Raw genomic sequence first — 25155 nt, forward strand, 5'->3', positions numbered from 1 at the left:
CAGCCTATGATTTCCATGCTGAAGGACAGAAACTAGGTAAAAATATTAGTGGTGATCAATTAGCAAACAAAGCATATCTTCCAATCCCATTCTCACCTATGGATGTGTCTTATATGGGAGGTGCTGAAATTCACAAATAGTTTTCTTGGCCTTTACATGGCAATTACAAGACACTACCTAAACTACAGCATTAGCTAACCATCACAGCCTGAGCAGCACCTTATTATCTGATTCACTCTGGCACCAGAAATCCTAAGTGTATCCATTTCCCAATTAGAAAGAAAATGTTCAAAATTAGCTTGTGAAAAAAGACACACTGCATCACGCCAGTCCAACCAGGGGCTATAGATGTGCGGAAGCCATGGATCTCTCATTCAGTGGGGAATCACACATGCAAATGGATGCTGCACATACGGTTTTCCTTTCTGGTCCAGCAATGGAGGTGGCACACATGGAGGCCTTAAACCATTCTGGTTGTTGAGGAAGAAGAGCAAGGCTGGATTCAGTCCTGTCCATTTCAGTTTGCCAGCCAAACACCTGATCATATAATAGAAGAAAATGCTGAGGAGACAGCGGTTTCATTGATGTTACTGCCACATGATGAAAAGGCAACCCGCTTTTTAGTTAAACCAGAAAGCAGCCTGATTCCTCAGCAGTGCAAGTGGTGGCACTAGAAGCATTAAAGAAACCTACTGCTCTGTACAGTTTTTTCCTCTACATAAGTTGCTACATTGCAAAGCCATTCATTAAAGGTTTGCTCCTGCTCCCACTGGGTAGGATCTAGATTTAAGCTGGTAGAAGTGACTGCCCTGCCCCACCTTCCCACAGCAGCCCTTCCAGTACCCTGAAAATGTCACACAGAGTCAGGAGACCTGCTGAATTGGGTGAGCTGCGGTGTGGTGGAGAAGGCGGAATCTCCCAAAATCAGGCGGAGGGAACTTCCACAAGTGGAGCCCTTCCTCTCACTGAAGGCAAATATTGAATCCAACCCCATGTTTGGACCATTACCACAAATAAGAAACACAGGTGTTTGGTTTTAATTTGGAAACCTTTCAAGCATCCTTCCACGTGTTGGCAGGCAGGAAAGGAAATGAGGAAGCTTGCAAAGAACGGCAAATCAGTAAAATGATTCCCAAGGTAATGAACCTATACTGAACTTAGAGGAAGAGATTGTTTCTGCTTAGGCATTGTACCTGTGGTGGGAGTGGCAGTCTCTGTGGTAAAAGAACTGCAGCCATGTTTGGTTGTCTCATCCTGAAGAGTAGTTGGTGATGGTTTCATGTTGACTAATGAAAGAGTAGTTGTAAGAAAAGCAATGGATGCTGATGCAGAAGATGGGGCCATTGTTGGAACACTGGTAGCAGTAGAGGCTGCTGGTAAAGCAGGGTTAGTTGTTGACAGAAAAGGAGACGTTATTGCATGAGTAACTGCGGTTGTTAAAGGGGCAATGGTAGTAGTGGTGGTAATCATATGAGAGGCTGTGGTAGTTGCTGTAACAAAACAACAAAATTATATATCAGAACAATATCCATGGAATTGGAACAAAGCAGATCTAAACCAGAAAAATACCAACTGTAACCAACAAATTGAAGGGAAAACTATTTACAGACAGGCTTAGATCCAGATTCTTTGCTGCCCACTGGAGCATTGCCAAAGCGGAGTGCTGCTCAAAATCCTCCCACCAGCAGAAAGCGGGGGCGGGGGAGACAATTATTGCAAATCCATCTCCCTTTGAAGATTCCAGCACTACATCCCTATTGTTCTAGAGTTTCCCCTCTGAAGCACATTGGGGAGGGGGGATGACTAGGATTGCAGGGGCAGGAGGGAATCAATGAAAATGGCTTCTTCTCCTGTTCCATCAGTAGAAATGCTCCACTGGATCAGGGGCCTGTCCATTCACAAAGGACAACTGTGGATCCAACCCTGAATCTCTAGGATGGATCAATCAAAAATATGAAATGATCCAAAGCGGAGCTTCATTAACGCAGCTTTTGAGATGTATTTGTTTGTTTGTTTGTTACATTTATATCAAATTATTTATTTATATCTCTCATATATTACATTATATAAAAGCATGTATATACCATATAATGCTTTTCTACACAAGGCATTAGTTGTGCACTCATCCTTCCCTACTCATGGTTGTTTATAGGTTCTTTAGATAATGATGTGACCTTCCAGTTTCACTTGTTTGCAAATAGCACTTCAGGAAAGGTTTTTTAGAGCAGGAAAAATGGGGTATTATTTCTGAAAGTGAAAGAAAATGCTGTTTCCCCTTGTGTATTTGCACTATTCCGCTATACCACAGTGCACCTAGATGTTATGTAGGGAAAAACAGGAAAGGAAACAGTCCTTGTGTAGTGCTCAGATTGAAAGTAGATGCAAAGCCTTGTATAGAAAAGCCCTTTGTTACTTCCATTTATTCCATTATCTCCAAGTGCAAATCTGATCTGCTGTGGGGCTTCATTTGTCAAAATAGACAGGGGATAATTGATTATAATCAACTTCTACTCATTCTTTGAGGACAAATGTTGCTTGTGTGCTCATATATATATTCATTAGTCAGAATAATTTTGTGGCCATCACCATAATCAAAAGAAAGCTCACACTTCTTTCCAGATCCCTTTAAAAATGAGGATTGCAAAAGAATAATAATTACTGATTGGGCATAATCCTGCCAAAGGATAAGCATGTTGAAGTTACATAGATTTCAGTGGTAGAGTTGAGCATAGACTTAAGACTCCCATTAACATCAGTGAGACTTAGAAAGGCTTTACTTTGACTGGACTGGGCTCAATCAATGCAATTTAGGCTACAATCTTATACACACTTTCCTAGGAGTAAGCCCAATTGAATTCAATAGAATTTAGTTCTGTGTAGACTTGTATAGGACTGTGCTCAAAGGTTGCAATCCTAAACTCACTTACTCAGGAGTAATTGAACTCAATGGGGTTTACATCTGAGTAGATATGCATAGGGTTGTGTTGCAAGTCATAGTCACTTTATACCACTTTTCCAAATACATTATGCCCAAAGTGGTTCACAATAAAGCATGAGAAAAACCAACACCAAATATATAACTACATCAACAGTAATCATTCATAATGTAGCAGCCATGTCGGGGGTCAGACTAAGTGGTCTCATGTTCTTGCTGAGCTAGCATAGTTTGGCAGGAACAGCAATGTAGAGACTTCCCCTGTCAGCAAGCCGAATTGCACAACACAGTCATGATTTTGCCTTTTTGCTTACTGCAAGACTGTATCCTTGTTCTCAAGATAGAATGTCCTATGGCCCATTTCCTGTACTATAAACAACTGTACCAACTGTAAAACCACAGGAGAGGGAGTGGGAGAAAGGGTCGCTTGTGTGTCATCATCTCTATAAAAGTAATGTGTGGCTATGCCTCGGGGCTTTTGGCTCTTTGGAAAAGATTCCAGCCTTAAGCCCACACGTTAAATAAGGAATACTCATTTTTCTTTACTCCATGGTCTCTCTGACTCTGATTTCTGCTACAATTATATCCTTTTTTTCTTAAACCCTCACCATTTTAAAAATGGGATTTGGATAGCCAGTGTGTGCTTTCTTGTGTTTTTTTCCCCTCCCAGTTATGGAGTTTTAGACTAATCTGCTGTTCCTATGTTAGCATAAACTAACATGTTTTCTATGTGTTTGGGGGAGCTTTTTTCACCATCTACAATTCTGTTGAATATTAGGAACTCATCTGTACTGCAGCATGCTGAGCTTACCCTCCCTCATTTTCCTTATTAACTTGAAATCTTACCAAGAAACTTCCATCTATACCTTAATGAAGCCATGTAATTGAATAACCTCTCAGTGTCGATTACTGAGGTTGTACAAGGGAAATCACAACACAGAGAGACACACACCTATCTATCAATCAGGTAAAAAAAAAATGGGTATGCAGTCATGTTGTGCCCAGAGAAATGAGCAAAGATAAAACAGGACAAGGACAATACTTGATTGGCACTTTCCTGGTAACCTCAAGTATGAGGCTAACTTTGAATTTCTGTCCCCACATATTTTCATATAGAGGTATATTTTTTTTATTTATTACGTTATTTATTTATTGCATTTATACACCACCTTAGTAGAGACATTGGCCTTTCTTCAAAGCACTTCAGCTTAAAAAGTAAACCATTATAATGTGACCTACTCTTTCAAGATGTTTTAGTATAGATACTTCAGGTCTGCTGTCAACTAAAACTGCATTCACACACAACACTAAGCTTTATATTGCTTTAGCCATGGATTGTCTTGTAGACAAGCAAACAAACCATGTCTTGTTTTCCCTATTTCTGGTTTGTTTCTCTCCCACACATTTTGGCAACCTTCAGAAAGGTTTCATTTTCAGGCTGCTCTTGCTGGGTGCCTCTGTTTCAGGGTGGATAGCAGCACAAACAAGTCAGGGATAAGCCACAGTTTGGGGGTCAGACGTCACAACCATCCATGGTTTAAACAAGCCAGGCTTCATAAACCAATAAGAAATGATTGGCTTATATTTGCGGTTTATAGCTAGTTAATATACCTTGGTTTGTTTGCAGGAGTGGGTTCAGCCAGATTTCAACAAACCACACCATGACCTCATTCACATAACACAACAAGCCAGAATACGATTAAGTATGGGTTGTCATTGAACCATGCGTGGCTGTTGAATCATGGGTTATTGTGTTGTGTGAACCAACTGTGTTAACAAACTATGGTTTGTTAACCACAAACAGGGTTAACAGCAGGGTTCACACAATGGAACAACCCATGATTCACCAACAACCCACAGCTCAATGACAACCCATACTCAGGCTTGTTGTGTTGTGTGAACCCCGTTAATGTCTTAGCATTATGTGCAAACTAGGCCTAACTCTGCTTCAGCTGAGCAAGTGGGTCCACAGTCAACTGGCAATGAAGCTGGTCCAAAACATTTTGCTCCCCGAGACAGATAGAAAATGGCACCCCCACCCATCCAAGTAAAAGTGCATAGCACCCAAAGCCAGCCAAGTTATTCTGGCATGTGAGACAAAAAATCCCATAAGCACCACTTTCCATTCCTGGCAGAAAAAATACAGCAACATCAAATTAAATAACTAACACTTTGCTGCCTTTTCTTCACATCCCAAATCAGCTGCCTGAAGCAGCTGCCTCTCTCTGCCTACTGGTAGGGCTGGCCTTACTGGTAGTGAAGACAAGCCTTACATCTATGTTTCAGAGTCCCCACAGGACAGGGAGAATGGACACAGCACAATAATCCCACTCACCTCTATCAACCTCTAAAGTCAAGGTCTTTTTTAAGTCATTGAACCAGCCCGGGACTTCAATACGACAGCAGTACATTCCTTTATCTCCTTCATTCAGATTTGCAATCGTCAGAGACACATCTCCCCTGGTCATATAACCATTGAGACGGTATCTATATGACTTTTGTGAAAGCACCTGCCTTCCATTCGTGTGGAGGATTTCATTACCGCATTTAGACTTTGGGCAGCTGCCTTGGCCCCAGCACATGTGTTTAAGGTCACTACTCTGCTGGACACTGTAGGTGCATGGCAACGTGACAGCCTGGCCCACCACTCCTCTCACTACTGCTTGAGATGCGGTTCCGACTGAGGAGAAAAGAACAGAAAAAATAGTCAAGAATATTTTACTTCACTATACGTAATCTTGCTTTTCTGAAATGAAGGAATCATCTTCCTTGAAACTATTCCCTTTTTCTTTTTATAAATGCAGGTTGGCAAGCAGTTTTTATTTTTCTAACATATCAGGAAGCATTTGTAAAAGCATGGAAATGTTGGCTGGCAAGAGGGGAAGCAGAGAAATGTCACAACTGAAGTATAACACATGGTCATCTAACACCCCCTCTCCCCAAGACCATCACGATCATATCAACAGTCTAGAAACAAATCAAATTGAAAATTACAATCAAAACCCAATTGGAGCAGACTTGCATTGTTTGAAAAGTTTTTCAGTCATACTGGATTGGCAGGGAAGCAGGGGCCAGGATATTTCATCAGACAGTGGGTTGGATACAGCAAAAGGCTCCCACAGGACTCCTTCCCTTAATGGGAGGCTATTGATCTACAGTGTTTTTCCACTGGTTGAACAGGGGATTAGGCCATCTTTGTCAATTCCCCCACCGCTCACATTGAAGTCCCCAGAAAATGCTCCAGGTTGTTGAAGGACACTTCTAAACAATGGGGGAGGTGGGACTGGGGGCTGGAAATGGAAACGTGAATTGATAGAAATTGCCCTCTCTCCTCCAACGGGTGTGTTCTGAGCAAAACTCCATTTGGGAATGCCCTACCAGCAAAATAAAAATTCTGGGTCTAACCCAATTATTATTGTTGTTGTTAATTGTATATCCTGCCTTTCTGCCCCCCCCCAAAAAACAGTGCTTGAGATAGTTAACAACAAAATACAGATGAAAAACAAGACCTCAGTAAAAATACAACATAAAAACAAAAAGTTAAACACAATTAAAAGCACAATAAAAGAAATAAACAGCACACAACCAATTAAAACCAGTTTCAGCAAGACAGCAGCTTACATGTCCAAGGCCTGCCTGGATGAAAATGCCTTCCTGCTGGCAGGAGGACCACAGAGAGGGGCCAGCAAACATTCCTCCGATGGCAGTGAGTCTGAGGGAAAAGCCTTCCCCAAAGGCCTTAAAACCCAGGTATGCTCATACGGGAGAAGGCAGTCAGTGCCTTACTAGCCATTGCATGAGTGCCATTTATCATACCATACACCCAAAACCTATCTATCAGCTGTCACTTCTGGGACCCATCATGGCTGATCTGTTTGTTTTTTCCTCTTAGCTTTTCTGGACCTTCCTGAATCATCTTCAGCAACCTGATCCAGGTGAGCTATCTCTGTTCAGACACACCCACTGACAATATCAGTTTACACTGGAAGTGTGACTTGTACTACTGCAACCTCCTGTGTTTAGGGTGGAGGTCAGGGCTCCCTTTGTAATGCTTGAAACATAGAGGATCTTTCATACTTGCCCTTCAGCTCAAGGCACTCTAATGAGAGAAAGTTGTATGGGGTGGCACAGATTCCCTGATTAACTTAATTGCCTTCAGCAGGATCAAGGAAGCAAAGCATTTGTCACACTGCCTGCTCTGTTCTTTCATAACCTCCTCTCCCCTAGAGTTTGACTATCTGTAATCCATACCTTTCTTGTCCTCTCTGTATGGAGAAACTTCTAACAGTTTGCTGAGCAAAGGACATGGGGGTCAGTGCAATGCCTGTGGCTGCTCAAATGACACTGTGCCCTTCCATTCCTGTGCCTGGTTGTTGAAGCGGCAAAGTGATCCTGTGATTTTAATCCCTGTCTAGCTCTGCTATCCCAAAGAGTACCACAGGCATCAAATGCTTTAGCCTAGCCTTGATTCTGCTGAGCAGCTCTACTTTGGAGCTGTGTGAATGTCATTTCCTCTTGGCAAGGTTCCCAGGTAAGATGCAGAGACTCCTCCAAATGGGCCCTCGTAATTTTCATACAACACGAGGACAACATTGTTTTGCTGCCAAATACATTATTGGGATGATATTCCAACTCTTTGGCCCTTGGTCCTTGGAGTTTTCAACTTCCAGTAACACCCTCATTACTATGCAGGCAAAATAATTACTTGGAGGGAGGCAAAGCAGCAGGTAATGGAATGGAAAGCAAGGGCACGGACCCATTATCGCAAAGCCAATGTTGACTGACAAGCTTTTCCTGCACGGGATGTTGGATAAGAAATGAGTAACCTGTGTGTGCCATTGTGGAAAAACATCCAATGTACTGCTAAGAATTCTGTTCCCTTTTTTTTATGGCTATATTGCAAAGCCATTCATTAAATATCTGCTCCTGCTCCCATCGAAATGGATGTGAATGGATTTTTATTGAATACAAGGAGAGCTTCCACATTTATATAATTAGCCCAAAGGGTAAGATATCCAAAGGGAAATCAGTACACTTTGGCTAGAACAAATCTGAGAAATACATAGCAGCACCAAATGACTGCAGTAGCATCTAATCATTTTTAAAATACTTGGAAAAATCCAGTTCTGCCCTTTAAAAGGGGTACACTCTTATACTGCTATTTATTTGCTCATTAACATTCTGTAGCCTTTTGCTGGTATAGTTTGGCTTCCAAACAATTTCTTGCAAGTGAACAAAAAATAAGTCAAGAATTTCCAAGAGGTACACAGAAAACGAAGCCTTTATTTTTCCGGTAGGGTGTGTGAACAGCAAACAGTGTTGGAAACTGAAAATATTGAACTGGGGTTAATATGAGTGAGAAGGGTGACAAAAGGTCATTCTTCACATAAACTATCTAAAAAAAAACCTCTGAGATATTTGGGTTGGTGGTGGGAGAGTCTTGAATCTAAATATTCAATAGGGTTGGATTGCCCCAAATTTCCTTGTGAGTTACTTTATGGTCTAGAATTATTATTATCATTATTATTATTATTATTATTATTATTATTATTATTATTATCCTTAACAGAATTTGAACTTTGAGCTATCATGGAGATTTCCTCTAGGACATTAGTGCTAAGGGAGACATTGCATTTTTACATATCAAACACATCTACATATCAACCTGTTATATGCTATTACTGTGAAAATGTTATTCTTCCCCCAGATGCCTAAACTAATGTGTGATGTCTAAACTAGTATGTGTTGAGCTTATGGTTTTGTTATACCAAGTGGGAAGGCTCTGTGGACAAGCATCATGGTGGTTCTTCTAGCTGGTAGAATCTAGCATCACATGTTCTTCTAGGGCCATAATGGCACCACAGGGTTATTATGAGGCTGAAGGTCCTTAGAGAGCAGATAGGATAAAAATGTAACATGCAGTGCAATCCTATACATGTCCACTCAGAAGTAAGCCCCACTGAGTTCAATGGCCTTTACTCTGAGGTAAGTGTACACACTTACTTGCAAGTAAATCTCATTCTAAATGGAACTTAGTTCTGAAAAGACATGCATGGCATTGTGCTGTAATACATTCTGAAAAGCAGAACCTTTTCTCCTGCGTCCTATCCCATACTGCCAGTTGATCACTAATGCATCAAACTAGATGCTTCCATGTAACAAAAAGGTTCAGTGCAATACTCCACAATTGTTTGAACACATGGGCTCAAGCTAATCACTTGCAGAAACATAGTTGCTAAATACCTGGAAATCTGACACACTTTGTATCAGGAGGAGGGGTGCTTCCAGATGGACAACTCCTAGCACAGCACTACCAATCAAAAGATATTGGCCTGGTTCGCATGTAATGACAACCCAGAGTATGGGTTCTGTATGGGTTGTCATTGAATTGTGTGTTGTCATTACATGTAAAGTCTGCACTATGGTAACTCTGGGCTGTTAAACATGAACCACCCAGGAACAGAAACAATTGTCCATTGCTTAGTTGTGGATTCTGGGTTGTTCATGGTTAACCATCCATAGTTAAACCATAGTGCAGGGTATGCATGTAACAAACAACCCATTATTCAGCAACAACCCACAATTCAATGACAACCCATACTCAGCCCGTACTTTGACTTGTCATTACATGCAAACAAGGTCATTATGTAGCTATTCTGCCCATCCCTCCTTAACTGATTTTTTGTGGTAAGAACAAAGATGGAAGAAGCAGTGGGAAAACCCACCAGGGTTACAAATCAAAGGTGACAACATCTGGACTCCCATAAAATTCTATGAAGGAAGCAGGGCAACTGAACAATAAAAGCCTGATCTGGAAACACCTGAGATCACAGTTGATAGCAACAATTTAAAATATGGGTAAAATCCACATCCCTATGAAGTGAAGGGAAACATTCTCATAAGAGATCTGGATTGCTCTCTAAGTTTCCACTGGAAACATTCTTAAAATGATCTGACCACTAAAACACAGCATTCCAAAAATTTACTCTTCACCAACATATAATTTTAAAAATTCTTTTTAAGATAACATATTATTGGTTTTCATTCCTCTTTTGTAGGTGCTTAAATATGTAGGATTTTGCCTCCCACCCCCAGAAAATAAGAAAGAATAGCACCTGTTTCGTTACATGATAATGAACCCTATATCTCCTGATATGAGGACAATAAGAAATAGTCACTCACCTATATAAACATGAATCATGATCCACTGAAGAAGTGGTATGTGCAACATGTTTATCATTCACAGACTTCAGCAGTATCCTGTATCTGAGCACTCATCAGGTCTTATTTAGCTTGCAAGTGCTGAGTGAGCCTTGCCTTTTGTAATTTCTCTATTTTGAGTTTAATTACCCTGGCCTCTGTGCTTCCAAGGTCCACGCAGATGTGCTGCAGAAGAATAGGGGTCGAATGTGTTTATATATATTTTAAAAGAAACTTAAACACAGTTGCAGGGAGATTCAATGTGTATTGTTGCAGTGGCATGGGTGTGTGTGCATGAACCCTTTGCTTTGTGCCATTTTCATGATCTCGCCCCACTCCTCATATGTTGTTATTCATTCTGCTAGAGAAAAAAATACAGATACGTTCCGAGGAAACTACTCTAAAATGAGGGAACTGGTAAAAAGAAAGTTGAAAGGGGGTTAACTCCCTTCAAAATGCTTGAAGGTTACTCAAACCCACAGTAATAAAAGCTTAGCTAGAATGTATACCACAGATTAGGAAAGGTAGCACCAAATCCAAGAGGTCACCAGCATGCTTAATGAGCAGTGTCAAGGAAGCTATTAGAGAAAAGAAGGCTTCCCTCAGAAAATGGAAGTCTTACCCAAATGAGGAGAATAAAAAGCAGCATAAACTTGCACAAAGGAGATGCCAGCAGAAAATACGAGATGCAAAAGGGCATTTTAAGGAGCATATTGCTAACAATATCAAGGCCAACAATAAAGAATTCTTTAAATAGATCAGAAGCAGAAAACCAGCTAGGGAGGCAGTTGGATAACAATAAGAGTTAAAGGAATACTAAAGGAGGATAAGGAGATTGCAGAGAAGCTGAATGAATTTTTTTCATCTGTCTTCAGTGCAGGACAGTATAGGACAGACACCTGTGCCTGAACTGATGTTTTCAGGAAGGGAGCCTGAGGAAGTGAGGCAAATAGTGGTGACACAAGACAAAACTTCTCAGCTTTACTGACAAATTGAAAGTTAGTAAATCACCAGACCCAGATGGGATCCATCCTACAGTTCTTAAAGAAGTCAAATGAGAAATGGTTGATCTTCTCACAAAAATATATAATGTCCCTAAGATCAGCCTCTATACCAGAGGACTGGAGAATGGCCAATGTAATGCCAGTTTTTTTTTTAAAAAAGTATCCAGATGGGATCCAGGAAATTACAGACCAGTTAGTTTAACATCTACCCTGGATAAATTTATTTATTTTATTTATTATTTATTATTAAATTTATTAATCGCCCATCTGGCTGGTCACCCAGCCACTCTGGGCGATGTACAACATACAATAAAAACAGTTTAAAACAATAAAATTCTACAATAAAAACATTTTCTAAAATACCCTAACCCACCCCAAATGCCTGCCTGAACAACAACATTTTTAATGCATGACGGAAGCTCATTAAAGAGGGGGCATGACGGAGTTCCCTAGGGAGAGAGTTCCACAGAGTGGGGGCCACCACAGAAAAGGCCCTCTCCCTCGTCCCCACCAGTCTAGCTGTCCTGGCTGATGGGACAGAGAGAAGGCCATCCGAGACTGATCTTGTTAAGCGGCCTGTCTGGTGCTGCTGGAGGCACTTCTTAAGATAGGCTGGGCCGGAACCATATAGGGTTTTAAAGGTCAAAACCAACACCTTGAATTTGGCCCGGAAAACAACTGGTAACCAGTGCAACTCCTTCAGCACTGGAGTGATGTGATCTTGCCGGCGGCTGCCTTTAATCAGGCGAGCCGCCGCGTTCTGTACCAACTGCAGTTTCCGAACCATCTTCAAGGGTAACCCCACGTAGAGCACATTACAGTAGTCTAAACGAGAGGAGACCAGGGCATGTACTACCGATGGGAGCAGGTGGTCGGGAAGGAAAGGGCGCAGCCGCCATATCAGATGGAGTTGATACAGCGCTGTCCGGCTCACAGCTGACACCTGAGCCTCCATGGACAGCTGGGAGTCCAAAATGACCCCCAGGCTGCGGACCTGGTCTTTCAAGGGTAGCCGTACCCCATTCAACACCAGGTCAACATCCCCCAGCCTCCTCTTGTCTCCCACCAAAAGTACCTCGGTCTTGTCAGGGTTCAGCTTCAGCCTATTCCTCCCCATCCAGCCACTCACCATCTCCAGACATTTGGACAGGGATTCTATGGCCAACCTTGGTGAAAATTTAAATGAGAGGTAGAGCTGCATGTCATCTGCATATTGATGACACTGCACCCCAAACCTCCTGATGATAGCCCCCAGCAGCTTCACATAGATGTTAAATAGCATTGGGGAGAGGATGGAACCCTGTGGCACCCCACAAGTAAGTGGCCACGGGTCCGAAACCTCCTCTCCCAGTGCTACCCTCTGGTACCTGCCGGAGAGGAAGGACCGGAACCACCGCAATACGGTGTCCCCAATGCCCAACCCCTCCAGGCGGTCCAGGAGGATACCGTGGTCAACGGTATCGGAAGCCGGTGAGAGGTCGAGGAGAACAAGGAAGGAGCATTCACCCCTATCCAGAGCCCTCCTCATATCATCTACCAAGGCGACCAAGGCTGTTTCTGTCCCATGCCCAGGCCTGAAGCCCGACTGAAATGGGTCTAGATAATCAGTTTCTTCCAAGTGTGCCTTCAACTGCACCGCCACCACCCGCTCTATCACCTTGCCCAAAAATGGCAGATTTGAGACTGGGCGAAAGTTGTTCAAAACTTGAGGATCCAAGGAGGGCTTCTTTAAGAGCGGTCTTATCACTGCCTCCTTGAGGGCTGATGGCATCACTCCCTCCTCAAGGGAGGCGTTCACCACCGCCTTGATCCCCTCACTCAGTCTCTCTCTGCAGCTCATAATGAGCCAAGATGGGCAAGGATCAAGTAAGCAGGTGGTCGGCCGTACCAATGAAATTGGTTGAAAGCATTATTAAAGATAAAATTAGTAAGCATATAGAAGGACAAGCCCTGCTGAAAAAGAATCAACGTGTCTTCCACAAAAGTAAGTCATGTCTCACTAACCTTTTAGAGTTATTTGAGAGTGTCAATAAACGCGTGGACAGGAGTGATCTGGTAGACATTGTTTACTTGAATTGCCAAAAGGCTTTTGACAAAGTCCCTCACCAAAGACTCCTGAGCCAACATAGCAGTCATGTGCATGCCAGTGGCTTAGTCCTGGGGGGGGGGGGAGTGTTGCTAGCTATAAAAAGAGATAGCTATAAAAGGAGATAGCTACCCCCCCCGAGGGGGCCTTCACTTTATCCTCCTTTTATTATTTGCCCAGGCCACAAGCCCCCTCCCCAAATTCCCCTGAAGACCCCTCCTCAGCTTCTCATTGTGGGTTAAGCCACTGGGGGGCAGTAGCACTTCCTGGTTTGAAAAGGGGGTGGGAACATGCAAACTGCTGCTCTCTGACTGGCCACTCGTTGGGAGGGATGTGGTGATGGAATTAAATATGAGGTATGTAGTTTGCAAGTTTCAGTTTCAGGTCCCTCTCCCTCTTGCATTGCTAGGTGATCCTCAGTACTAGAGCTGTCACAAAATGGTGGATTTTGCACAAAACGGCCACCATGCTTCAGAAATCCAAATCCAAAGTGCATAGCCCTCGTTTTTACTACTGTATTGGTTTTTCTTATGTGTTTTATTGTTGTCCACTACCTATTGGGGGGGGGTCCTACCCTGAAAGTGGCCGAGAAATATTTTTTTAAAATAATAAATATTCCTTGGACCTCCCTAAAATCAGGACCTTGGTTTGGGAGAGGGGACAACAAAACGGAGACATCACTTGCTTCCCCAATCTCATCCCAGACACAGGTTATAGTTTGGGTGGGAAAAGTATTCCTTGCTTCCCCCTTAGGATGACATATTTGGTGAAATGGGAGCAAGTTTGTAGAATGGGCCTCACCCTACCTGTAGGCCTTGCCTAGCAAGGCTGGCCCAACCATGACCCAGACTGATCTGTCTGCATCAGGCAGCAGAGTGGGAGGAGCAGCAAACTGCATCACTCCACCCACCACACACTGCACCACCATGCTACCTCCTGGAGGTGCTCTGAAGAGCCTCACCAGCTGCTCTTCTGCTTTGGCATTTGTTGCAGCAAGAGAGCCGCTGGCCGGGCTCTTTAGAGCAGCCGCCCACCCTCCTGTCATGAGCTCCCTGCTTCTCCTTACTGCAGCTGTGGATCTCACAAGAGCTCAGCTGGGCCAGCACTTGCAAGAGCCCCACAGCCAACAAGGGGTGTGAGGTGGTGGCAGGCGGCAGCTGTGAGTGTTCTCGCCTCAGGCAGTGAAATACCTTGGGCTGGGGCTGGGGCCTAAGGAAGTATTGGATATAAGTAGGGATGTATGAATCCCTTACCTTGCCTTTGGCAGGGGGTCTGCCGGGGGGGGAAGCGATCCTTTCCTCCCTGCCAGAATCCTCACCGGCTGGCTCCACTCCACATTGACTCCACAGAGCTGCCAACTGGCTCCAAAGCTCCAGTGCTACAGCCGCCATTGCCATATCGCTGGCTGGACTGACGGACTGCAGACGCAAACGGCGTCCGGTGTAGCGGATGCCATTTGCATCCCTGCTCTTTGATGTGATAGGCTATGTAAATCTTTAGTCCGTCAGTCTAGCCAGCAATACGGCAATGGTGGCCATATTGCTGGGGCTTTGGAGCCAGCAGCAGGCAGGATCCAGCTGGCGAGGACTTCGCGAGGTAGGAGATCCGATTCTCCACGGACTTCGGGAGCCCGGATTCAATAGAATCCAGCCTCATTGGGCTCTGTGGAGGATTTCTCTGACATCCCTAGATATAAGGGTAGGGATTTGCAGAAGAGAAGTAGGGGAATAGGTTTGGGAGAAAGACTGGAATATTGTATCCCTCCCCCTACCATTAAACATTATTATTATTATCATCATCATTAACATCATTGTTACCCTAGCACAGCTGCTGCACCAGATCTGTTACTGTTTTTCAATTTGCTTATAATTTCCTTTAAAACAGGTGGGCAACTTATGGCTCTCCAGATGTTTTGACCTACAACACCCATCATCCCTAGCCAGCATAACCAATAGTGAGGGGTTGTAGGCCAAAAAACTGGAGGGCCACAAGTTGTTCACCCCTGCTTTAAAAGGTGCTGCAGATCCAAATTGAGGACACTGGCAGAACTGATACCCCAAGTTCAGTGCCTGCCATGTAGAGCAGCTGCGGCAGAAGTCAGCCTTTGCCTGACCCAACAGAAAATCTTTTGGATACACTGGGTGGCCCCAGTCTCATTTCATGTGCTGGGGACGATGCATTCTGGCAGATGATAGTGATTCAGATCCAACAGAGCTGACTTGCTTCTTCCTTCTTTGGAGCTGCAAGGTGGTCTCACCATTCTGGACTGAGGTGTTGGTGCATATTTGCATGATTCTGAATTTGCCATTGTTACAAAAAGACTGTCCTCTTATTCTTTGGCTGTCAGCCCTTTGCTAGACCTTTGAGCTATTAGTCATAATTATTGAGCCCACCGGACACATGTCCAGTGGCAGTGTACATCTGTTAAAAAGGGGAAGTCTGGTGAGACAGTCACATAAGCATAATCAGAAATAAACATGTTGACACAGTCGTGCTCTAAGGAGTCAGCTAACGGCTCAGTCAGTTGACATGTTGTGGCTAACAAAAAATTGTAAAGGGGAGGGGGTATAAAAAGACTTATGCTTGCTTAGCTCGGGGTCCAGACTGCTGACTGCTCTGCACCCGTTTTGCAAAACGTTCAATAAAATAGTGTTGGATCCACTGCTGCCTGTCTGGCATCCTTTCTTTCAACCAGAAGCAAGAACTTTTTATCTAACAATTTGGTGCCGTGACTCGGATCCTGCTTCAGGGCGTGTCCCCCTTGCGCTGAACCGAGGGGCCACGGAGGAGAAGTGGCCACAGGCGGTTTTTTACACTGCCTTCTCCTCACGACGGCGGCGGCGAAAGCGCTTGGGGACCAATGCCAGAGGAAGAGGGAGACGTGATCACTCCTTTTAGGCAACGGCAGTGGATCAATAAAGCAGCTGGACGCAGCTGCGGGCGGGACAGAAGAGGCTTTTGGGGTAAGTGAAACAGCTTACATTAGGGGATAAATGCGGGACGGTGGTGTGTTTGTGATTGTGTGAGACGCCTACGGGCGAAGCGAGTGAGGAGCCCCAATCTGCATTTCCCTACCCCGGAGACGGGCTGGGTCAGAGGAGGGCGAAGCGCGAGAATTGTTGATTGAAATCCCCACCATCATGGGCGGGTCCCAATCCAGGCCTACAGGAGAGTCCCATATGCCCTTGGAGTGTTGTTTGCGCAACTGGTCACATTTTAAGCAAGATTATAGAACTAAGATGACAAAAGATCGCCTTGTCCTTCTTTGTGCCCGGGAATGGCTTGTAGTAGAACCCAAATGGCCACCCAAGGGGTCTTTTGACCCAACCCTGGTATCTGCTGTGCGTATAATAGTAACACAGAGGGGAAGTTGAGACCAGTTCCCCTATATCGATTCATGGGCGACCTGCGTACTCCTTGGCGGCAAGCCCGCTCCGTGGGTTGTCAAATGCATGTCTCTGGCCCCTCCTGTGATGGTCAATAAGAAACCAACCATCCTTGCAGGGGCACGGGCCAGGTTTAGAGAGGAACACCCCCAGGCAACTGAGGATGAGACGGCAGCAGCTCTGCCCACAGGACGGCCCAATTGGGGGGTAGCCATGGCGGCACAGAGACAGCTACATGCTGAGTATTTTTGGTTCGTTTTAGCGGGCATGAAGCAAGCCGCGCGGGGGGGCCCCCAATTTGCAAAAAGTCCTGACTTTAAAACAAGACAAAAACGAACCTCCTGCCGTGTTCCTCCAAAGGCTAAGGGAAGCCTTCGCCAAGTATACTGATATTGACTTGAAGGACCCAAATAATTTAAGGATTCTCACCACTCAGTTTGTGGGAAATAGTTGCCAAGACATCAGAAAGAAGTTGCAGAAAGTTGAGAGAAGATTGGTGGCTGACCTAAGTGTTTTAGTAGAGCTCAGAAAGTTTATGAAAGACAAGAGGCAAGCGAAGCTCCTCGCTGCGGTTCTCGGACCCAACAAAGGAGGAGCTAAGAAGAGAGGAAAAGGAGGGAGGAAGGGGTCCTCCCTGAGAAGAGACCAGTGTGCCTTCTGTAAGAAAATTAGGCACTGGAAGCGTGACTGTGAAGCCTTGAAGCAAAGAGAGAGAGAGGAGGGTGTGGAGGGGGGGGCAGAAAGGATTTTGCATGAACAAGAAAGAGACTAAGACAGACCAGGGCCCAGCCCCCTCTGAGCCGTCTCTGAGGCAAGATGGGACCCCATAGTCAAAATTAAAGTTGGGGGCTGCTCCTACGATGCCCTTGTAGATACAGGGGCCGCCCTGTCCATCCTCCCCCCTTAGCCAACCACCAACGGGAAGTGGGGGATCTACCACCATAATGGGGGTCGAGGGAAGGGCAACCCGAGTGCCCCTTTCTCGTCCCTTGCTCACCAAGGTTGGGAAAACACACCTAGCACATGCATTTGTCTGTACCCCCTCCTGTCCGGTGGCATTGTTAAGAAGGGACTTATTGACTAAGCTCCAAATTGAGATTGCTTTCACTTTTGACGGAAGGATAGAAGTACAGCTCCCCAAGCAACAGAGCAGTAACTATCAAATGGCCCTTTCAAAGGTCGCAGAGGAGCCTGCCCCAGAGGCAGACGAGGACTGGTGCTTAATAGAAAACAGAGTCAATCCCCTAGTTTGGGCCGGGGTCGGAAGGGCCTCTCGTGCCAAGTTGGCAACACCGTCAGCTGAAGCCCCTACAAGATAAGGTCTCCAAGAAGGAGTTCATCCGCTTGGCACAGACCCTCAAGTATTACAGCTATCTCAAATTTGACCCCTGCATCACAGACTTCCCCGAGAAGGGCTGCCACGTCATTGTGGGGGCTGAGAATAGTAAGTTGAACTTCCAGGTCAAGCTGCCCAATGACCAGATCAAGGAGGGAAGTTTCAAGGTGACCCGAATGCACTGCTGGCGGGTCACTTCCTCGGTCCCCGTGCACAACGAGATATCAGGCCCTACCGCTGGCAAGTCAGAGGTGAAGCTAGAACTTGCCTTTAAGTAGCTGATAAATAAAGACTGCCTACAGTGGGTCACAATCACCAGCCTGCAGGCCATAATGCTGAGCATCTGCCTGCAGTCTATGGTGGATAAACTGATGATGAAAAAAATCAAGAGGCAGCATCCGCAAGATGTTCCGCAGGCGAGTCAATGGAGCCCTGCAGCAGCCAGGCAGCCAGCAAGCAGTAAAGGCTCCCCCTCTTTTGGATTCTCCTGATGCAAGCAGGGAGTCTATTGCAACAGTCTCAAGCAAGTTGGGCTCCGTCAGTCTGCATGCCATTAGCCATTCCAGCTCTTCTGCTGACACTGGGGCCAACTACACCTTTGAGGGCATTGGTGATAAAGACCTCTAGGGGCCCTGCCCTGACGCAACTCTGTGGGATATAAAATCTCCTCCTGGGTAGATCTCCATGTGCCTCAACCCCAGCCAGCTGCCCACCCTCTTGTCTACATAGATGGGGAGACGGCGCGACCGCTGTATGAGGCACTGCAAAAAGATAAATTAGATAAATGGAAATGGACTAAAAAGATAAATAAGTCTTTCCTCAGTCTCAAAGCTGCCCTTGTGTCGCCACCTGCCCTAGCCATACCAAATCCCAGTCGACCATTTAGACTCTATGTGCATAAAAATAAAGGTGTAGCCTCGAGAGTACTTTGCCAGCGAAAGGGCCCCTCCTGGAGGCCGGTGGGATATTACTCCAAGGTCCTTGATGTCATGGCAAGAGGCTGGCCGAGTTGCTTAAGGGCAAATGAGGCCGCAAAGAGGGCAGCCAAAGAAAGAATCCAAGAGACATTTCTTGTCTTACCCAGAAGAGAGGAGCCCCCACATACTCCCCTTCCGAGTTACAGATGGCGCAAGAACACAGAGTAAGTCCCCGTGGCGACGGATGGATCCAGGTGACAGACGGGAGACTGCTCCTACCGCAGACCCTGCAGGGAGCTATCTTAGAACAAGTGCATCACTCTCTTGGACATCCTGGGGCATCAGCTATGATTGACTATTGCAAGAGGCTGTTCATCTCTCCTGGCCTAACTGTGCGCGCCCATCAATTAGCAGCAACATGTGAGGTTTGCCAGAAAATTAATTCCCCCAGGGCACCCCCTCCACCAAAGGGAGGGCGACCATGGGCGTATTATCCCTTCCAGAGGGTGCAGATTGACTTTGCTGAAATGCCACCGTGTAGGGGTTGCAGATACTTGCTTGTAATAGTGTGTCAAATGACAGGGTGAGTAAAAGCATTCCCATGCAGAAACTGTCAAGCAAAAACTGTAGTTGCTAAGTTGTTACAGGAGGTGGTGCCCCGGTTCTCCCTGCCTGAGGTTGTAGAGTCCGACCAGGGCTCACATTTCACCTCAGCTGTTACGCAAGGGTTGGCACGAGCTCTGGGGGTAGAGTGGCACTCACACTGTCCTTAGAGACCCCAGGCGAGTAGGCAGGTTGAAAGAACCAATCGGAGTCTCAAGGAGACTCTAACCAAGCTCCAGCAAAGGATAAGACTCACTTGGGTAGAGAGGCTCTGCCAATAGCTTTGACAAAGCTTCGAAAAATGCCAAGAAAAGACATAAAGCTGTCCCCCTTTGAGCTAATGTTTAGGTTCCCGCCTCGGGTACACTGCAGAAGGAGGGAGAAAGTCAAGTGGGAGATGGGTGATCAGATGCTAAGAGATCAGTTGACTTCTCTACAGTCTGTTCTTTCACAGCTACGAGCTTATTCCGTTCTGTTCCAGAGATTGCCGTTAGATGCACCTATCCATCTCTTCCAGACAAAAGACGAGGTGTTGCTGAAAAAGTAGAATAAAGAAGCTTTAAAGGAAGGGTGGGAGGGGCCTTATTTGGTGGGGCCAACCAGCCACTCGAGTATAAAGCATGTGGGTTCTAGCAAATGGACACATTGCAGCCATATAAAGCCATTTAGGCGACCCTTGCTTCCTTCTGTCACCTGGAAAGAACAGGAGGACACGGGCAACGGTCCTCTCTTCCCTGGCACCCCACCGGAAGCTGCCAGGGACACAGGCGAAGAAACCATCCAAGAGCCACAATCGCCTCTTGTTTATAAATCCCAGCAGTTAACTGAAACTGCTCTGTCAAAACAAATGCTCTTGCTTTATTGTGCTGATAGAGAAACCCCGTTTTAAAATGCTTTTAAGACATGAGTAAAGACTTAAAGGAGGGAATTGTTACAAAAAGACTGTCCTCTTATTCTTTGGCTGTCAGCCCTTTGCTAGACCTTTGAGCTATTAGTCATAATTATTGAGCCCACCGGACACATGTCCAGTGGCAGTGTACATCTGTTAAAAAGGGGAAGTCTGGTGAGACAGTCACATAAGCATAATCAGAAATAAACATGTTGACACAGTCGTGCTCTAAGGAGTCAGCTAACGGCTCAGTCAGTTGACATGTTGTGGCTAACAAAAAATTGTAAAGGGGAGGGGGTATAAAAAGACTTATGCTTGCTTAGCTCGGGGTCCAGACTGCTGACTGCTCTGCACCCGTTTTGCAAAACGTTCAATAAAATAGTGTTGGATCCACTGCTGCCTGTCTGGCATCCTTTCTTTCAACCAGAAGCAAGAACTTTTTATCTAATACCATATACCTGGCAACCCACCCATGTCCTTTTAAGCAACATTCCACACTTACGGGGCTTAACAGGTAACAAAAGCTTGCATCTGTGAGCAATACTTGAGGCTAAGACTAGGGATATATGGATTTTGTTAAATCCGTTCTGTGTTTTGCAGATTGTCAGGTGTCTTTCAGTCTGTCAGCCGCTCATTGACGGAACTGCTTTTTTAAAAAAACAGCATTTTGTTCTACTTGTGCTAATTCACATTTGCACTAATATGCACTTGCATTAGTTACTGTGCATTAGCACTCATTCACAGTAGTGCAAATCCCCCACACACAAAAGTGAAAAACGAGTCCACAAGTCTGTGGAATCTGCGTGACTCAGAAAAAGCTGGCCCACTGCTGGTTGGATCCATAGAAATCCAAACTCATTTGAATCCATTGCAGATTTCTCTGACATCTTTAGCTGAGACTTGTGTTGCAGTGTTGGAAAACTAGACAGGGCAAAGGATGAACAGCAGATACAACATTTATTGCATCTTGCTGCAAAGGAAAGTGTGACCTAAATTAAACACGAACGCTTGGAGAAGTTTTAGAACACACAACAGGCCTTCCTGGAAACTGAAGATTTTGACATATATCATTCAGAGTTACCATTTGTTTGAGATTTTTCTCCTTTCCCTGCTAGCATCTCAGGCAATAATACGCTATATACCTCTTGCAATGGGTAGGGTGGAAGGCTAGAAGGTGGGAAGAGAATGGCCTACAGTTCTATATTGTTCAATGTTTGTACTATTTTTGTGAACTACTGTGAGGGGGGAGAGGGAGGGGTGTTTATGCAATTGTCGTAATTTCCCACATATTCCTTCTGTTGCCTAACTGATCTGTTTGCATTGTATCTCTTGTTCCAAGTTGAACTGTTAATAACAAACACACAAAAGAAAGGAAAGCCACAAACTGAGGTTGCTGGTTTTATTTTGGGGTCCAGGTTCATTTTTATGTGGGGGCAGGGGAGGTGCATTGAATTAGGAAGATTCATAATAGTAAAATTGGCAAATTCCTGTTCTCCAGGAAGTGGAATCTATGCAGAATGTAAACCTCACTGATAAACCAAAAAGTACTTACAGTGCCATCTAGTGAGCTATAGGCAAAGTTAAAGCATTGTTTCCCCTCTCTATCTGCAAAGATAAATGTTGACAAAGATAAAAGTTTAGAGCAGGAGTGAGCAAACTTCAACCTTGTCGGGTCTACTTTTTTTTCTTTTCTTTTTTGCTAGAACCCCAAGATGCACCAACCAGAGCTGGGTGCAAAAGACATACACTTAGAATTAAGGAATAGGGTATCTCTGAGCTGAAGAATTTGTCTTTAGTACCAGAATTGAACTGAGTTCTCAGTCCTTTAACTCAGAAGTCCACTCCCAGTTACCCCAAGCTTCTTCATTTCAGCAGCCTAATTTAGGTGTGGGGAGAATCATTTTATTGTTGCTATTCTTAAACAATTTGGATTCAGAAACCCTGGCCAATCTACTGTGAATCACACAAAGATTTACCAGCAGATCCAGATCTACTTTCTGCCCACCCTGGTTTAGAGAATTACCTAAAATTGTATACCTATCTGAGCTGTTCCTCTTGCTTCCTCCCCTCTTTTCTTTTTGTCTCTAGCATGGGATTTAATTTTGAAATAACGTTTTTTTAAAAAGCAGCAACAAAAAGGAAGAGTGCACATAACAATACAACAAGGCCACTAATGATGGGGAAAGGAAATTTACTTAATATATTGTGATTAAACTTGTGGGACAATTAGAATACAAAAGGCTAAGGAAAAGGTCACTAAATAAAGTTGCTTGGGAGACTTCCAGTTATATGCTATACGTGACATCCTTTCTATTAAATTCCCCACTTATTTTTCCCTACCTCTATTCAGGAAACATAGGCCTGATAGCATCATGCACCATCTCTGGCATTCTTCCCCTTCATCCATCCAACTATAGTGAGAACCCTGATCCCATAAGTTGCATCCAATGTTAGTCCTACTTAGAATAAACCCATTGAAATGAATTGGATTTAAGTTAGACTGACCCTGAATGAAAACCATAGTTCCCTGTGCAAAAAAAGGTTGCTTGCTGATAGGGAAAGGGGTTACAGGGGCAATTGGTAATGGCAGGATCCCTGATGTGACCCTAACTTTATGTTGCTTCCTTCTGCATCCCACCCCATTGTCTTGAAAAATCCTTTATTCTCACCATGTACCCTGCTCCTCTGGATGTATTTATATGCGTTTTGGTAAGAGCCCAAAAGGATTGCAGCCATTTTCAATAGCCCTGCTCAGGACCAATTTAAAGATTACAGCCTCGAGCCTCCACATGGAGGCTGCCAGAAAGCATTTCCACATGGCAGGAGCATATGCCACTTGGCAGGCATAACATTTAGAAGCCATTTCCAGTGAGCCCAAACTTGTATAGCATCTGGTGTTGTTGAACAGGCACTTTACAAACCATCAGCCAAAGGAGAAACAACAACAACAACAACAACAACAACAACTATAACAACAACAACAACAACAACAACATGCTTGCTCATTACACTGACTAGAGTTTAAAAAGTAATATTCAAGTGGTGACCTGCAAAAAAAATTGTGAGGTGGAGTTTGGCTGTGTTTCTGGTCGATTAGAATGGCAGCTGACATTTGTGTCCATAGGGTGACATTTGTGTCCATGCTTTACTCTATTCCATTTACACACATGTTCATGCACAGTGCCACCTGTGTTAATTTACTTGTTTTTAATTAAAGATTGCTTGTACAAAGTATTATTCCTATTCTTTTCTAATAAAATAAATTTAAGGTGCAATCCTGTGCATGTTTAGCAGAAAAAACTCTTACAACTCCTGCATGGCTGGCTGGGGAATGCTGGGAGTTCTAGGACACTTTCCTGTCTAAACAGTAAACACACATAGGACTGCACACTTAAACAAATTGCACAACAATAATCATGACAGATTTCAGAGGAACAACAGAGTTGTTTTGGTTAAACCTTTCCCAATCAAAACTTGGTAGTTCAGGATTGTAGATTTTGATTGAACATTATGAGAAACTTCTTGACAATAAGAGCATTTTGGCAATGGAACAAATTACCTAGAAGGATGGTGGGCTCTCCCTCACTGGAGATCATCAAGCAGAGGTGGACTAGCCATGGGGATGCTTTCACTCTGGATTTCCTGCATTGAGCAGGGAATTGGATTAGATGGCCAAAAGGGTGCCTTCGAACTCTATGACTGCCTGATTCCCTTTATGTGCATGCTCAAGGATTTGGTGGTGGTCAGGGCAGGGAGGAGAGTCAGCTCACATCAGAAAGGCTTTGTGCATGTATAGCCTCAATTTAAAACAACAATACAACATTTGAACCTCTATAAGGTATCCCTCTTGGGGCCCCAGAGGACATAATGGGGGAGTGATGTGTTAAGAAGGGATGGAAAAGGGATTGGTGAAGCTCTTAAGTTCTGAAAAAATATTTACAGAATGCTGCCAGGGCTAATCTAATTTTCAAAGTGTTTTGAACATATGCTGTTTTGCAAGGCAGCTGTAAAGAACGTAAAAAACTGTGCAGTATCAATTTCTTCAAGAATACCATATTCATAACCAGTAAGAGAGCAATCCTATGGACCCTAGACAGTCTCTCAGGGCCTATAAGATTCTCTAGAAAAAATCCTGGAAGGTTGTAGACAGAGCTTTGACCCCAGAGTTGTTTTTTGGTTTTTTTAATATTGGAGCCCCCCCTCCCCTCCCCCCAGTTCCTCCCAGCCATCATGGAGGATTCCACACTGGCTTCCACTCCAAGGTCGGAAGTTTGACCTCATAGATGGGGGAAACTGGGCATTCTGAGGGCGTTCTGGTGGGCAGGGAGAGAGTGATCACGGATCTGAGGGATCCTTAACCTTCTCAGCCCCGACCCCCATCTCTGGGAAACATTTAGATACACTCAAGAACACATTTAAAAAAATTCCTCCCATTGCCAGCACTTAAATTGGCGAAACCATTGCCGGCAATTAGAGGGAGTGATTTTTCTTCCATGCACAGACAAAAGAGAAATACAGTAAGCCCCACCTCTCTCCTGACTTCTGCCCTGCTGGCAGGAACCAAAGGGACATAGGAAGGAAAAGAGTCTCCAATACTGGAAGTACTGCTCTGAGAGCATAGGATTGCTCTCTAAAATGAATAAAATGCATGTTTTGATAATATATTGTATACTTTGGGGGGGCACCTAAGAAGTCAATGTCTCCCCCCCCCCCCGGGTTGGTGGTGGTTTCACCTGTTTGATGCTTGTGAAATGGCATAACAAGCACCACCCGCTACATAAGCTGCTTGGAGACCTTGG

General features: G+C 44.6%; 1 protein-coding gene and 1 long non-coding RNA gene across 2 annotated transcripts in view; one reads left to right on the plus strand and one right to left on the minus strand.

Moving 5' to 3' along the window:
* The window catches only part of LOC146354569 (uncharacterized), a 65648-nt gene that overhangs the window by 15713 nt on the left and 24780 nt on the right, over positions 1–25155 (minus strand). Inside the window, exons 8-10 of the mRNA XM_084829812.1 lie at positions 23916–23998; positions 5271–5615; positions 1194–1490 (exon numbers count right to left, since the gene is read on the minus strand). Coding sequence (XP_084685938.1) covers positions 1194–1490; positions 5271–5615; positions 23916–23998 — 725 coding nt within the window. The remainder of the gene's footprint in view (positions 1–1193; positions 1491–5270; positions 5616–23915; positions 23999–25155) is intronic.
* Positions 15822–21158, plus strand: LOC146354570 (uncharacterized). Its single transcript, XR_014788437.1, has 2 exons — positions 15822–16188; positions 19907–21158. It is a non-coding gene; the product is annotated as an uncharacterized LOC146354570 (long non-coding RNA).

The sequence above is a fragment of the Heloderma suspectum genome, chromosome 2 (assembly GCF_057233095.1).
Source record: "Heloderma suspectum isolate Gila_16-S chromosome 2, 16-S_ref, whole genome shotgun sequence".
NCBI lineage: Eukaryota > Metazoa > Chordata > Lepidosauria > Squamata > Helodermatidae > Heloderma > Heloderma suspectum.